The following is a 12858-nucleotide window of genomic DNA, read 5'->3' as shown; positions in this document are numbered from 1 at the left end:
GAGACTCGACATCTCTAAGATACATCGAACAGAAGGACAATCACTCATCCACCAAATATGCTTAAGCAATAGAACCTTCAGGATGACCCTTATTATGAACAAAGCGCTTCAGTGTTTGCAAATACCTACAATTATTAAATGAAACACAAATTATTATAATTACTAATTAAAGTTATGACTACAATTGTAAAAAAAATATAAATTATTTTGTTAATTACCGTTCCATTGGATACATCCATCTATATTGGACAGGCCCTCCAAGAGCTGCTTCATCTGCCAAGTGAACTGGGAGGTGCACCATTACATCAAAAATGCAAGAGGGAATATTTTTTCAAGTTGACATAATGTCAATGCAATTCTTGAATTCAATTGCTTGAATCTTTCCTCAGACTCCTTCTTACTACACAGCTGTTTGAAAATTAAACTTAACTCTAATAATACCATAGTAACAGCTTTAGGAAAAATCAGACGTATTGGAAGCGGGAGTAATTGCTGCATTAAAACATGGCAATCGTGACTTTTCAACCCATGTATTTTTTTATTCATTCATGTGCACCCATCGTGACAAATTTGATGAATATCCATTGGGGACTCGAATAGTAGAAACACTTTGCAAAAGGCTGTTTTTTCTTCTTTTTTCAACATGAACAATGCTGGAGGTTGAAATGTTCTATTTCCTTCTCTGCGTAGGTGTTGACTACGTCTTATGTTCAAGACTTCAAGATCTGCACGTGCAGCTAATCCATCTTTAGACTTTTCTATATCTAGCAATGTTCCCACCACATTGTTACATATATTCTTCTCGATATGCATAGCATCAAGATTGTGTCTAATCAACAGATGCCTCCAATGAGGAAGAGAAAACACAGGGATGGTATATAAAGGTCACCAATCGTCGCCTACAATTGACACTACAAGCATTACATATGATAGTTAGGCATACCAATTCCTCGGACAAGCTTTTGGAAGGTTGACTTCGGCAGTAACATCATGTAGAGGTTGGCAAGGTTGTCTGGGATCAACTTGCATGACTTCAATCTCCTGATGCTTTGCTGATGTGATGTAGACGCAATATGTCTTGGCGTTGACTTTGTTGATGTATCGGGTTGATATATGCGGCATAATCTTCATGGATCGTTGTTGGGACTCAACGATGGATGAAAACAGCAAGTACATCGAATATGCTCAACAAGAACTCCTAACCATCTCTCACTTGTGGTGTAGTGAAGTAAGGTGAGCCTTGGAACGATTCGAATATTTCACAACTTAGGTCATATAGTGGACCTCCAAGATATTGCGATATCCTTTGATGGTAAAGACATAACTATTTGGGGATTTGCCTTGTGTAGGTTTGATAAGTAACTAGCATCTGCATAACAAACAAGGCAAGCATTATTCTGAGGATCAAGAGGGTTGGATCCGCTCGAGATGCATTGGGATTTGCCCAAAATCGTAGTACCTTCAGGGTTGTCTTTAATATCAATTCAGTGGTTGCGTATAGGTGTGGTGATGCATCTTTACATGCGAAGGAGATATCCTATCTAACACAATTCTAAGTGTCTTCAATCCTATCCACCAATTTTACAATCTTTCTAACATTCATAAAAACTAATTTTCCGAGACTACCACGTAGCATTCAATGATACACAATTTAGAGCCGTTAGAAACATCAAATTATAGATAGTACACTAATGCATTTGCTATAAAAAAAAACATCTTGAAGAGAATCACGTGGGAAATTTAAAGTAGAAAAATAGCGTTGCACATGCAAACTAACAATTAACCAGGTAAAAAAGGCCAGTAACCTCAAGACTCTTCAATGTTATCTACCTTTTCAGACCTCTTCAAGGTTATTTTTGAAGCTCCAGCCAATATGAGTTAATTATAAAAAGGAGGTAGTGGAGCTGGTGGCCTTCGTTTTTGCTCTAGTGTGATGAAGGCAGAGGCAGAGGTTATTCAAGCCATACTTATTGCTTGTATAGAGCAAAGGTTTACAAATGTGGAGGTGGAATCACTTGCTAAAGAGATTTTGGATATAGTGACGATAGAGAAGATCACTGGGATGCATGTGGAAGGGACTATCCACAATATTTCCATCTTAGCTTCTCATTTGGAGTCAGCCAAATTTCATTTTTACCCTCGAGCTTGTAATAAGGCGGCGTACTTAATGGTTGCTTTTATCGTTAAAGAGCAATGTGGTTTCTAATGTGACGACTTAGAGTCCGCTTGAATTTTCAATTTATTAGTTGCTAATATTAATGTTTCTATTCGTATTTTGATCATTAATGAATTCAATTTTAATTTTTTAGAACAAACATACGAATTAATTATTTTGTTTAAAATAATATTAAAAATGGAGCATAAATTACAAAGAGCTACTAAGAGTATCTCCAAAGGAGATGTCAAAATTGCCACGTAGGCATACAACAATAAAAAATGGCAGCAAACTCTCTCCAATCGAGCCTTCAGTTTCTTAGGTGGCGCTGAGTCATTTGAAGGCAAAGCCTTTTGTTGTCAAATTTGACAGCAGATGTCCAATTTATTAAATGATATTTTAATAGATTAATATAATATATAATAAATGTTGTTATGTTTTTTGAAATATTTGATTGGTTGCCTTAATCATTGGACTCCACAAAAAGATAAAATGTTTATTAAATGACAATGACATTATTATTTAACATATCGGGTAGAGCAAAATATTGTACAAAATGTCAAATTGCCACATAAGCTATCAACTATCATTTTGATGTTTCAAATTTGACATCTCCTTTAAAGATGCTCTAAGAGCTCTTTTCTCCTGCCTAAATATAGGATATCTCAGAGAAATTTCTATTTTGCCTGGCGGATAGGGTCATTTGGAGTTTTTTTTTTTTTTGCCAAATGGTAGTAATTTTGTTAAACTCAAATGGAAATGTTTACATCATTAGCGAGAGTATTAAATAACCATTAAGAAAAAGCCTACCTTATCTAATGGTTTTGCTAAAAGCTCATTCAAGAAGTCCATTAAAGATGCTCTTAGTTTGGTTTGTGGTTTGGGTTTGAAAATCAACAACTGATTTAGGGCTAATTTGGTATTGCTATGCTTTAAAAAAAATAAAAAAACTGCTTCTGCTGTGCTGTGTGAGTAATCGGTTGTAAAATAAAGTTGTTGAGTGTTTGGTAAAGCATTTTATTTTTTTTTTGTAAAAGTGTTGTTAACAAAAATAAAAAAATGTGTTTTGGTAAACTTTTATATAAATTGTTATGAATATGTTAAATGACTAAAAATGATATAATATTTAATGTGATATAATAATGGTCAAAGAAAATAACGTAGGGGCAATGATTGAGTTTTGTAAAATATGTGGGCGTATACTTGTTATTTGAAAAATTCATTAAACGGGCACTGATTACTATGCTTTGTAATTTTTTTTTTTCTAGCATGCTTATACTTTTCTATGATTTTCTACTGTTATTGACAACAGTTTTTAAATAAATTTTTTTTTTTTTGTTTTACCAAACACAATTGATGTTCCATATTTTTTTAATAAGTTTTTTTCCTTAAAAAACACCACAATCCTAAACTAACCCTTAGCAAATGTGTCACATCCCGGCCTGGGGCGGATTACTTCCCGGGCTCGCTCCACCACCGTAGCACGATATTGTCCGCTTTGGGCTTACCATTCTCTCACGGTTTTGTTTTTGGGAACTCACGAGCAACTTCCCAGTGGGTCACCCATCATGGGATTGCTCTAGCCACCTTCTCGCTTAACTTCGGAGTTCCTACGGAACCCGAAGCCAGTGAGCTCCAAGGCCTCGAGTCCTACGAACCGAAGCAGTGAGCTCCAATGCTCGTGCTAGGTAGAGATGAGAATATACATATAAAGATCACTCCCCTGGGCGATGTGGGATGTCACAATCCACCCCCCTTAGGGGCCCGACGTCCTCGTCGGCACACACACGACCAGGGTTAGGTTCTGATACCAATTTGTCACATCCCCGCCCGGGGCAGATTACTTCCCGGGCCCGCTCCACCACCGTAGCACGATATTGTCCGCTTTGGGCTTACCATTCCCTCATGGTTTTGTTTTGGGAACTCACGAGCAACTTCCCAGTGGGTCACCCATCATGGGATTGCTCTAGCCACCTTCTCGCTTAACTTCAGAGTTCCTACGGAACCCGAAGCCAGTGAGCTCCAAAAGGCCTTCGGAGTTCCTACGGAACCCGAAGCCAGTGAGCTCCCAAAAGGCCTCGTGCTAGGTAGAGATGAGAATATACATATAAAGATCACTCCCCTGGGCGATGTGGGATGTCATAATCCACCCCCCTTAGGGGCCCGACGTCCTCGTCGGCACACACACGACTAGGGTTAGGTTCTGATACCAATTTGTCACATCCCGGCCCGGGGCAGATTACTTCCCGGGCCCGCTCCACCACCGTAGCACGATATTGTCCGCTTTGGGCTTACCATTCCCTCACGGTTTTGTTTTTGGGAACTCACGAGCAACTTCCCAGTGGGTCACCCATCATGGGATTGCTCTAACCACCTTCTCGCTTAACTTTGGAGTTCCTACGGAACCCGAAGCCAGTGAGCTCCCAAAAGGCCTCGTGCAAGGTAGAGATGAGAATATACATATAAGGATCACTCCCCTGGGCGATGTGGGATGTCACAAAATGTTTCAAAAACTTTGATCAAATACTCAAAGCCTTGATTTTAGTATTTACCTATCATGCAAAAAAAAAATTTACGTGAAACGAGTAATTTAAAACTTAACATCTTGATCCAAAAGTATATTGTCATGTGTAAGTTTTTTTTACATGACAATATATAATAGCACCAGAACGTTTTTTTTGTAGTTGTGAACCAATTTAATGTAAATTACACACTTGTCAGAATGTAGTTGGGTTCTCATAGAAGTCAAACGACACTGCGCGCCACTCAATCAAAAGTCGGGTCCCGAAACGCCTAGTCGTTTAACATCCACGGTGGTCCGCTATTCGTTTCTTCTTCTCCTCCCAAATCTCTCCATCTTCCTCACTGTTCAATGCCATGGCCTTCCCGCCCGTCGTCGACCACCGCAACCCTAACCCTAACCACCTCCACCTTGAATCCCTCCCTCTCATTGACCTCGGCCTGCTCTCTCAATCAGACCTCTACTCTCTCTCCCTCACCTCCTCCTCCTCCTCATCCCAATCCCGCCCCACCCGCCGCTTCGACGACAATGTATTGATCCCCAAAATCGACCGTTCCGTCTTCAACGAATCCGCCGGCAGCCGCAAGCAGACATACTCCCGCCTCCGCCTCGCTCCTCGCAACTCCCAATTCCCAGTCCCAAACCCCAAATCGCAGAAAACGATTCCCCATTCCCAACCCCGAGACCCCGAAACCCTCCAGATTATCGCTCTCTTGAAGCAGCTATTTCCCTCCGAAAAAGCCCTAAAAGAAAACGACGACGTACTTGTCCCTGTCCCCGTCCGCCTCGCCCAATACGATGCCACGCCCGGCCCCTCTGCGGAAAACTTCTCTGCTGGACTCTCGGTCGATGTCGGTACAAAGAGGAAGAGAGGCCGTCCGCGTAAATATCCCAATGCCACTATATCTTACCCGAGTGTCAACGCTGATGTTTCGATGGAGATGCGTGGGGGTGACAATACGACGCCCGGGATTGTTGTTCAGAGCAGTGAGGGCAGCCGGAAGCGAGGCCGGCCGCGCAAAGATGAGAACAGAGTGGTTTCGGTGGCTAAGCGTGAGAAGAAAGTGAAGGTAAAGGAGGCGAAAGTCAAGGAAGGAAATGTGAAGGTGGAGGAGGCTGAGATCGTTATGGTGAACGGACATGGAGTTGTTGTGGACTTAGCTGCGGTGGAGAATGCGGACGGTTTGTTTGGGGAGGAGTTGAGGAGGAGGACGGAGGGGATGGATACGGAGGCGCAGTTGTTAGCGTTTCTGGGAGGGTTGGAGGGGCAGTGGTCTAGCGCTAGGAAGAAGAGGAAGATTGTGCCTGCGGAAGAGCTTGGTGACGTGTTGCCGGTGCATTGGAAGATTTTGCTGGCTCTCAAGAGGAATGGAGGTCTAGTTCGACTCTTCTGTAAACGATACATAAGGTAGTTCTCTCATTGTCAATAAAAATGTTTTGAGTTTAAATTGGGTGCTCAATAGAAACTCATGTGACACATTGCTAATTTAGGGCGCACGCAACGAAGGATATGAGTTTCAATTTTGGTAGCCCGAATAGAGAGATATATGGAAAGGTACATCGATATTGATTGAAATACTGGTTAAAAAAGAAAATGAAAAAAGAGGAGCTGTTGAACATTTAAATTATATGCGAGCCTCTACAAACTCCAAAACAAACTAATTAACGTATAAAATGATGGTTACAATGATAAAGGTGCAAAAGCTACAAAGCACCCTCGTTAAAACCTTGCCATAAAATCCTCCTAAAAGAAGAAATTTCGGCCGGTCAAGGAAAGAATACCATAAAATTCAACTACAAAATAAAGCATAATAATTAAAACTACATATGCTAGGGAAATGATGAACACACACTTTTTTAGCTTCATACGCACCCATGGTTAATCCTGTCCTTTGTTTTCATGTGATATATTCAATTTGATGGCCTGAAACAAGGGGTGTGGAAAAAGCTAAAAAAGGTGTGCGAAAATCAATTCCTGCCTATAAAACACTAGTAAATAAAACTCTTTAAATTGCATCCCCTACATTACATATACAATGTTCTAATATTTCTAAGTGATTTAAATCTGTCCAAACAAAACAAGAAAGTGATTCAAATTTGTTTCTATTAATTTGGATGGGGTGTTGAAATTAATGTATGATTGAACAACCATTGGAGGTTGATTCCAGCCATAATGATTCAATTTTCAATTCATTTTCATTTTGATATTGGCAGTTCGTTATACATTTTAAAACAAAACACCTCTGGGTCTTCTTCATCCTCCTCTGGACCGCCCGCTCTTTGTATTGTCAAGGGCTCCATTAGTGTCCACTACTAAGGCTGCCATGCACCGATATTGTCCCCACTTAACCACCTAGGCCTAATCCCCTGGGTGGTATCAAGCCCAATGGACCTCAGGTGGGGTTTTATCTCTAAAGGCCTCGGTGCAATTAGAAGTGGAACACATATGTTTAAACCTTAGATTATTGTTGTACTTCTCCGATGTTGGACTCTCTTCACATCCATCTTGGCTTGTATTGAGCCAACCTTTTACACCAGCACTCTTCTGCAACTTGCCCCACACTGCTGCTCTTCTTTGCCTCTGGGTGGGTAATTTTGGTTTTGAAATTCCACCAAAATTCAATTGATATTTCCATTAAAAAAAACTATGAAATTTTGGAGATATTCCACCAAATAATTGATATCTAACCAAAGCCACTGAAATTTTGTGGAAAGTCAGTACAAAATTTTGTCCAATATATCGGAAATATTGGTGAAATTTCAATTCTTGAACATAACTTCATTGAGTAAACTGATTTATGGAAGTTGGTGCTTTGATACCCATGGTTTGTCTTTTGGGAGAAGGGTATGGGAGGTAAATCAAATTTTCTGTATTTGTTTTTCTCAGGTGGTGTATTGTATATTGTTTCATTAAATATCCCATAGCAAAAAGTATCAACTATTTTGGGATAGCTACTATTAATTTTGGCCTTGCATTTTTAAGTTAGATGGTTGCCTGGCTCTTATACTAGTTTCCCTAATTTGGTATTATTCAGCCCTAATGGGCAGCAGTTTGTGTCGTGCGAGGAAGTTTCTTCGTACTTGATCTCTTATTTTGGAGTTGGAAACAAGTCAATTCCTGGACATACTGATGGCAGTATTCAGCTTTCTAATAAATTGGTTTCTGGAGATGTAAGTCACTCTATGCACCCTTTTTGTTATTTTCTATCATTCTGTTATTTTCATTCATGTTATATATTCAGGGTATGCAACAGGATACTAATACCTTTGAAGATGAGATCAAAGCTAATGAGCTTGCTAGCCGCTCTCTAATGCCTATTACTTTTGTATCACCTGGTCATGAGAAGCAAGAAAACTTATTTCATACAGAAAATTCACAGGAATTTCAAGCAGGAGAAGAAATGGGTATGTGTAAGAAAGTTGACCCCATAAAGACTGGTATTCTGCAAACATCTTTGAAGATTCATGAGTCGGGTCAAATAGACGGGGAACTATCTTCTGATGCGGTAGCCAAATGTGAATTGAGTGCTGGTTTTCCTTGTGGTAAAGTGAATAATGATATAACAAATTGTTTTGGAACAAACAACCATGAATTTAATTCATTGTCTTGTGAGGATCAAGCCTTGAAGAATAATAAACTTGGTAAGGATTTGGGATTTTCTGAGCAGGGTAGTGCAGTTAATTTGACAAATGATAAGTTGGTGGATAAGCCTACTGGTCCTGGTCTCAGCTTTGGTGAAACAAATACTTTGGACTGCTTCAATGATGGAATAAATGATGGTTATAAGGCTTCTGTGAGTACAGTTGATGTGCCCAAAGTGGACACTGGTACTGCTTTAAATGGTATGCAAAAAGAACGGAGGTCTGAGAATTTTGATGACAACCAATTAACTAGCACAGAAGAAAATACAAAATTTGATGATGTGGATGATTGTGGGAATGGCAGGTCAATATCTGGTATTAGTGTGAGTTGCATTGGACCCGAGAATGTTTGTACTAATTTCTTGCAGCAAAGCACTTCTGAAGCCTGCTCGCTTCTTCCTTCAACTATCATACAGTCTCAGCAGAAAAGAGGCTCTGAAAGAGGTTTATGTAGTACTACTGATGAGAAAACATGTGATGTCAGGGATGTTAACAATAGTGAGTCACTCTGCACATCTTATAGGCCCAAGTTTGATAATACTGATCTATCTGGGAATGAGGACAAGGCAATCAGTTTAAGCAGCGAGCATGGTATGCTGAATGTGGTTGCGATGGAAATCAATGAGCATGTTATAAGTACTGGGAGCTCTTCAAGCGTTCCAGGTCTGGATGGACAAAGTTGTATCAATTTAGGTAATGCAAAGAATCCTAGTTACATAGAGGAGGAACTCTGGCAGGAAAAGAGTTTTCAAATTAATGTATCTGTTCCATTTGTTAAACAGGGCAGGGATTCTTCTGAAACTGGTATGATTTACTCCTCTGGCTATGCACAGAGTGTGAATAGCACATACTCAAGCTCAATGGAAGAATCAAAAAAGGAGGAGGCAAAAAGTTCTTGGAATAACGAGGTAATGCTTTCTTTTGGCAGCAGTTGTGCTGGACCAATTTCCAATTCTATAACAAACACTGTGCATGAAAGAAGTTCAGGAGGACCTTCCATTGTTCATTCAGAGAATAGCCAAACATTTTTCACTGGAAATAAAGTAACTGGCATTTTCAGTAGCTCAGTGTTGGATGATAAGCAGATTAGAGGTTCTGTTGATGGTTTAATACATCGAAATGGTAATGAACAAACCTCTGGGTTTGAAAATAATCTAAACAGGGTTTATAGCAGCATAGTGTGGGAGCAGCCTAATACTGAGAGTGCCGAAAAATCCAGGAACAATGAGCCCATGACGGGTTTTCTAAATCATTCCCAACCTTCTGGGGATGTCATGGCTGAATTTATGTGGAGAACTGATGAGCATAATGTTCAGCAGAGTGGATTGGCTGATGCATCATCTGAACTCATGCAGTCATCTGGATACTATCCGAACTTTGATATGTTGTCTGATAAGGTATGCTGTCTATAGAGATTATATGTATTAGGGACTGTGATGTATGTAGAGGACATTTATTTGAGACTGCAGTATACTTTTCAGCTTTTGTTTTACCTGCATACAAAGGCGGATGCACATTGGGACCTAGGTGGTCCCAGGACCACCCTGAGTTCAGAAAATATACATGTTAAGGTCTTCCAAGGACCCTCCGAATGTTTTGTACGGGTCCTTTTGTACCTACCAAGTGTTTGATGTAATACCTGCTCGGCATATCTCAATAGGTTGTGCGGGCTACACTCGACAGGTTGCGTAGACAACACTCGATAAATTTTCTCGATATCGCTCATCAAATGTTTGACGAAATGCCTCAGTGAATAAACTGAAACTTTTTTTGCGTGCTTTGCGCTCTGTTTCTATTTAAAAAACTTGGACCTTTAACACTGGGACCGTCCAAGATTCAAATCCTAAATGCGCCACTGCCTGCATAGTTTCACTTTTTCTTTCTTTCTTAGAGCACAGTTTTAGACATGTTTTGAAACATAACATACAGTGAGTTTCTTTGGTAGTCTATCCGTCTTCCTCCAGTGAATGAGTTCAACTTTTTCTTTACTACTAAACTTTGCAAAGAATCTGATATGTTGTATTTTCAGTAGAAATGACTTTATATCAAATTTTGCTTCAATGAACAGGGTGCAAACGGAGCTTTAAGTGTAAATGAAAAGTTTGACAACATGTCAGGTTTGGAAGGATTGGGACCGGGTCAGTTTGATTATAATATCCCGACAGTGCAAGCAACCTCACATACAAAGGAATCAAAAGTGTTGTCATATGATGGAGAGCTGGAACAAGGTTTCAGTTCATCTGATTGGCTTGAAAAGGAATCTTTGCCCTCAATGCCAAATATCACAAGCAGGCATGAGATTAACACCTGTGTCTGGTGCAGAAATGAGTTTCATCATGAGGTCTATGAACGAACACCACCTGGTTCTGTTGGTTTGATGTGTGCGACCTGCCAGGTCAATTTCTCAGGCGATTTTTTGTAGTTATTCATTCGTAGTGCTGCACCCAGTGATGGTTTTCTTGTTATATATTCATCCTCCTTGCAAGAAGAAGAATTCTTGGTTGAGGTAATTATCGTATCTAACAACAGAACGGTTGCTTTGGCCCTTTCTTCTGTTTTTTTTTTTTTTTTTTTATCAATGGGGAGAGAGAGGATACAAATTTGGTCCTATTTCCGATCTTGTGGGTTAAATTTCTTTTATTTTTAGTTGTCTGTTTTGGCATTCAAGATTCAAGTCTATGCGTTTGCAATGCAGATTCAAGTCTTATGTGTTTGCAATGCCGAATTAAGCCCCAATATGTTCTATTTTCATTGAAGAATGATTTATCTTCTGTTTACTATTATGCTTTTACTGAAGATAATGTCGTCGTGAATGATTGTGGATTGTTCTGATGTGTTAAGTTACGTGCAGGCTTTGTTGGAACTGTTTTGAAGATCACTTTTGCTCGTTGATAGATCTATTGTTCCTATGCAAGAGGCTGATATTTCTGGTTCTGGTATGGAGCTATATGTCCATTTCTTGCCAGAGGTTACTTGCTGCAGCACATTTACTTTTTTTTTTTTTTTTCCTTGGCTTCCCTTTAGGTCTAAATGATTGTTTCATATTTCTGATTGATTTAGGCCTTCTCTCTTTCCTTTCCAGCGGAGGATTTTTTTCATATTCTCCGCACGAGAGAGAAACTGAATGTCCAATTAGGTTTTTGGACTAACTTGTGCATAACAACTCGGATAACATTTTCTGCTCCGAATATTAGCCTCGCAAACAAAACATTTATTTTGTTAATGAAGATATAAGAATTCTTATGCTGGTAAGAACATGACTATTTTGTCAAAGAGGCTCGAGATCTACTTTGTTCTCATAGTACAACTTGGGGGAAATGTATAATGGGGGGTTCTAAACAAGCGAAATGATTTTCGTTCGGCCCTTTTTTTGTTCCTTCTGCACACTTTCCTTTTTCAGGCCTTTGGAATGAATAAAGCAAAGGAGAATCAACGGACACAAGTAAAGAGAGGTATGTAGGAGGAGAAAAAATGCGGAAATCACTTGCATTAAACAAGTGATCGTTTGCTAGTTTCCGCTATCACCATCTCTCCCTTCCCCCTCCTTACATTTTATCTCTTCATTGTTAAGCTCTTACTGGATTTTTACTTTTACTTTTCTATTTCCCCAATCTCATGTGATGGAGGGATATGGATTAGAGGATGTATTATGAAAACATTCGCAGCAGTGAAGTGTTCTCTTTCCTCTTAGCAAAGGTTTACCTTTGTTAGCCATCTGCGCAGTAAGCTATGTAAAGCTGTGGCGTGTTATTGCAATTGTTTTCAAAACCGTAATCGAGTTGTTTCTCGTTTATGTTGATATTGCAAGATGACATTTTTAGAGTGTTAATAACAAGCCTCGTCTTAGCGTCCACCGTTGAAACTTTCCAACCCCTGTTAACTTTTCTGACAAGGTAAAACTGGTGTTGGAAATGATATGGGGTATGGGATGCCTGCCATAAAGAATATTCAGATTTGTGTTTTGCTTCTGTCTTCCTGTTCATGGGATCTGGTGTGTTGGCTGCCATGCGTACATCCTGGTGGCTGTAAAATTCAGTGCTCCAGTGGCGCCCATTCTTCTGGGTGGATGGGATGCCATGGAGGTCTTGTTATGAGACGATATTCTTCTCTAGTTGAATCTAAATTACGACTGGAGATATTTAAACTCGGGCGCGTTGGAAAGCGGGTGGGCACTAGTCAGTAGTCAATGCGGCCATGCCCTCGTATTCGACTATGTTATTAGGAGAAAACCGATGTTATACGTTTGGAGTGTTTTTAAAATAACTGAAAGTGCTATGTAATCAATCTTTAGTTAAATTGCAAGTGAATCAGGGATAAGCACTTGAAGTGCTTCTTTTAGAATGGACTTCAAGTTCTGTTGGAATCCAAAACATTTTGACCAATAGAGCTTTTACTTATTTGAAAAGTACTTTCAAACGAAGTCAATTAAAAGCTGACGTGATAATTTAAAAGCACTTGCTCATTGTTATTGTATTCACACAATTATAAACCAGTGTAATGAGCCCACTGAACAGAGTAACAGAAACTACATTATCACCCA

The 12858-nt window shown here is 39.6% G+C and overlaps 1 protein-coding gene across 1 annotated transcript; it reads left to right on the top strand.

Moving 5' to 3' along the window:
* Positions 1–5032: 5032 nt before the first annotated feature.
* LOC103961877 lies at positions 5033–11570 on the top strand. The gene is made up of 6 exons (XM_048583025.1): positions 5033–6084; positions 6168–6231; positions 7728–7847; positions 7919–9715; positions 10387–10824; positions 11170–11570. The coding sequence occupies exons 1-5, from the start codon at positions 5033–5035 to the stop codon at positions 10738–10740; spliced, it is 3387 nt and encodes a 1128-aa protein (XP_048438982.1). The 3' UTR covers positions 10741–10824; positions 11170–11570.
* The last annotated feature ends 1288 nt before the right edge of the window (positions 11571–12858 follow it).

This window comes from the organism of the source record quoted next, unplaced genomic scaffold, assembly GCF_019419815.1.
Source record: "Pyrus x bretschneideri cultivar Hongxiangsu unplaced genomic scaffold, Pyrus_bretschneideri_v1 Contig2, whole genome shotgun sequence".
Classification (NCBI taxonomy): Eukaryota; Viridiplantae; Streptophyta; class Magnoliopsida; order Rosales; family Rosaceae; genus Pyrus; species Pyrus x bretschneideri.
This window is presented reverse-complemented; position numbering and strand designations above follow the sequence as displayed.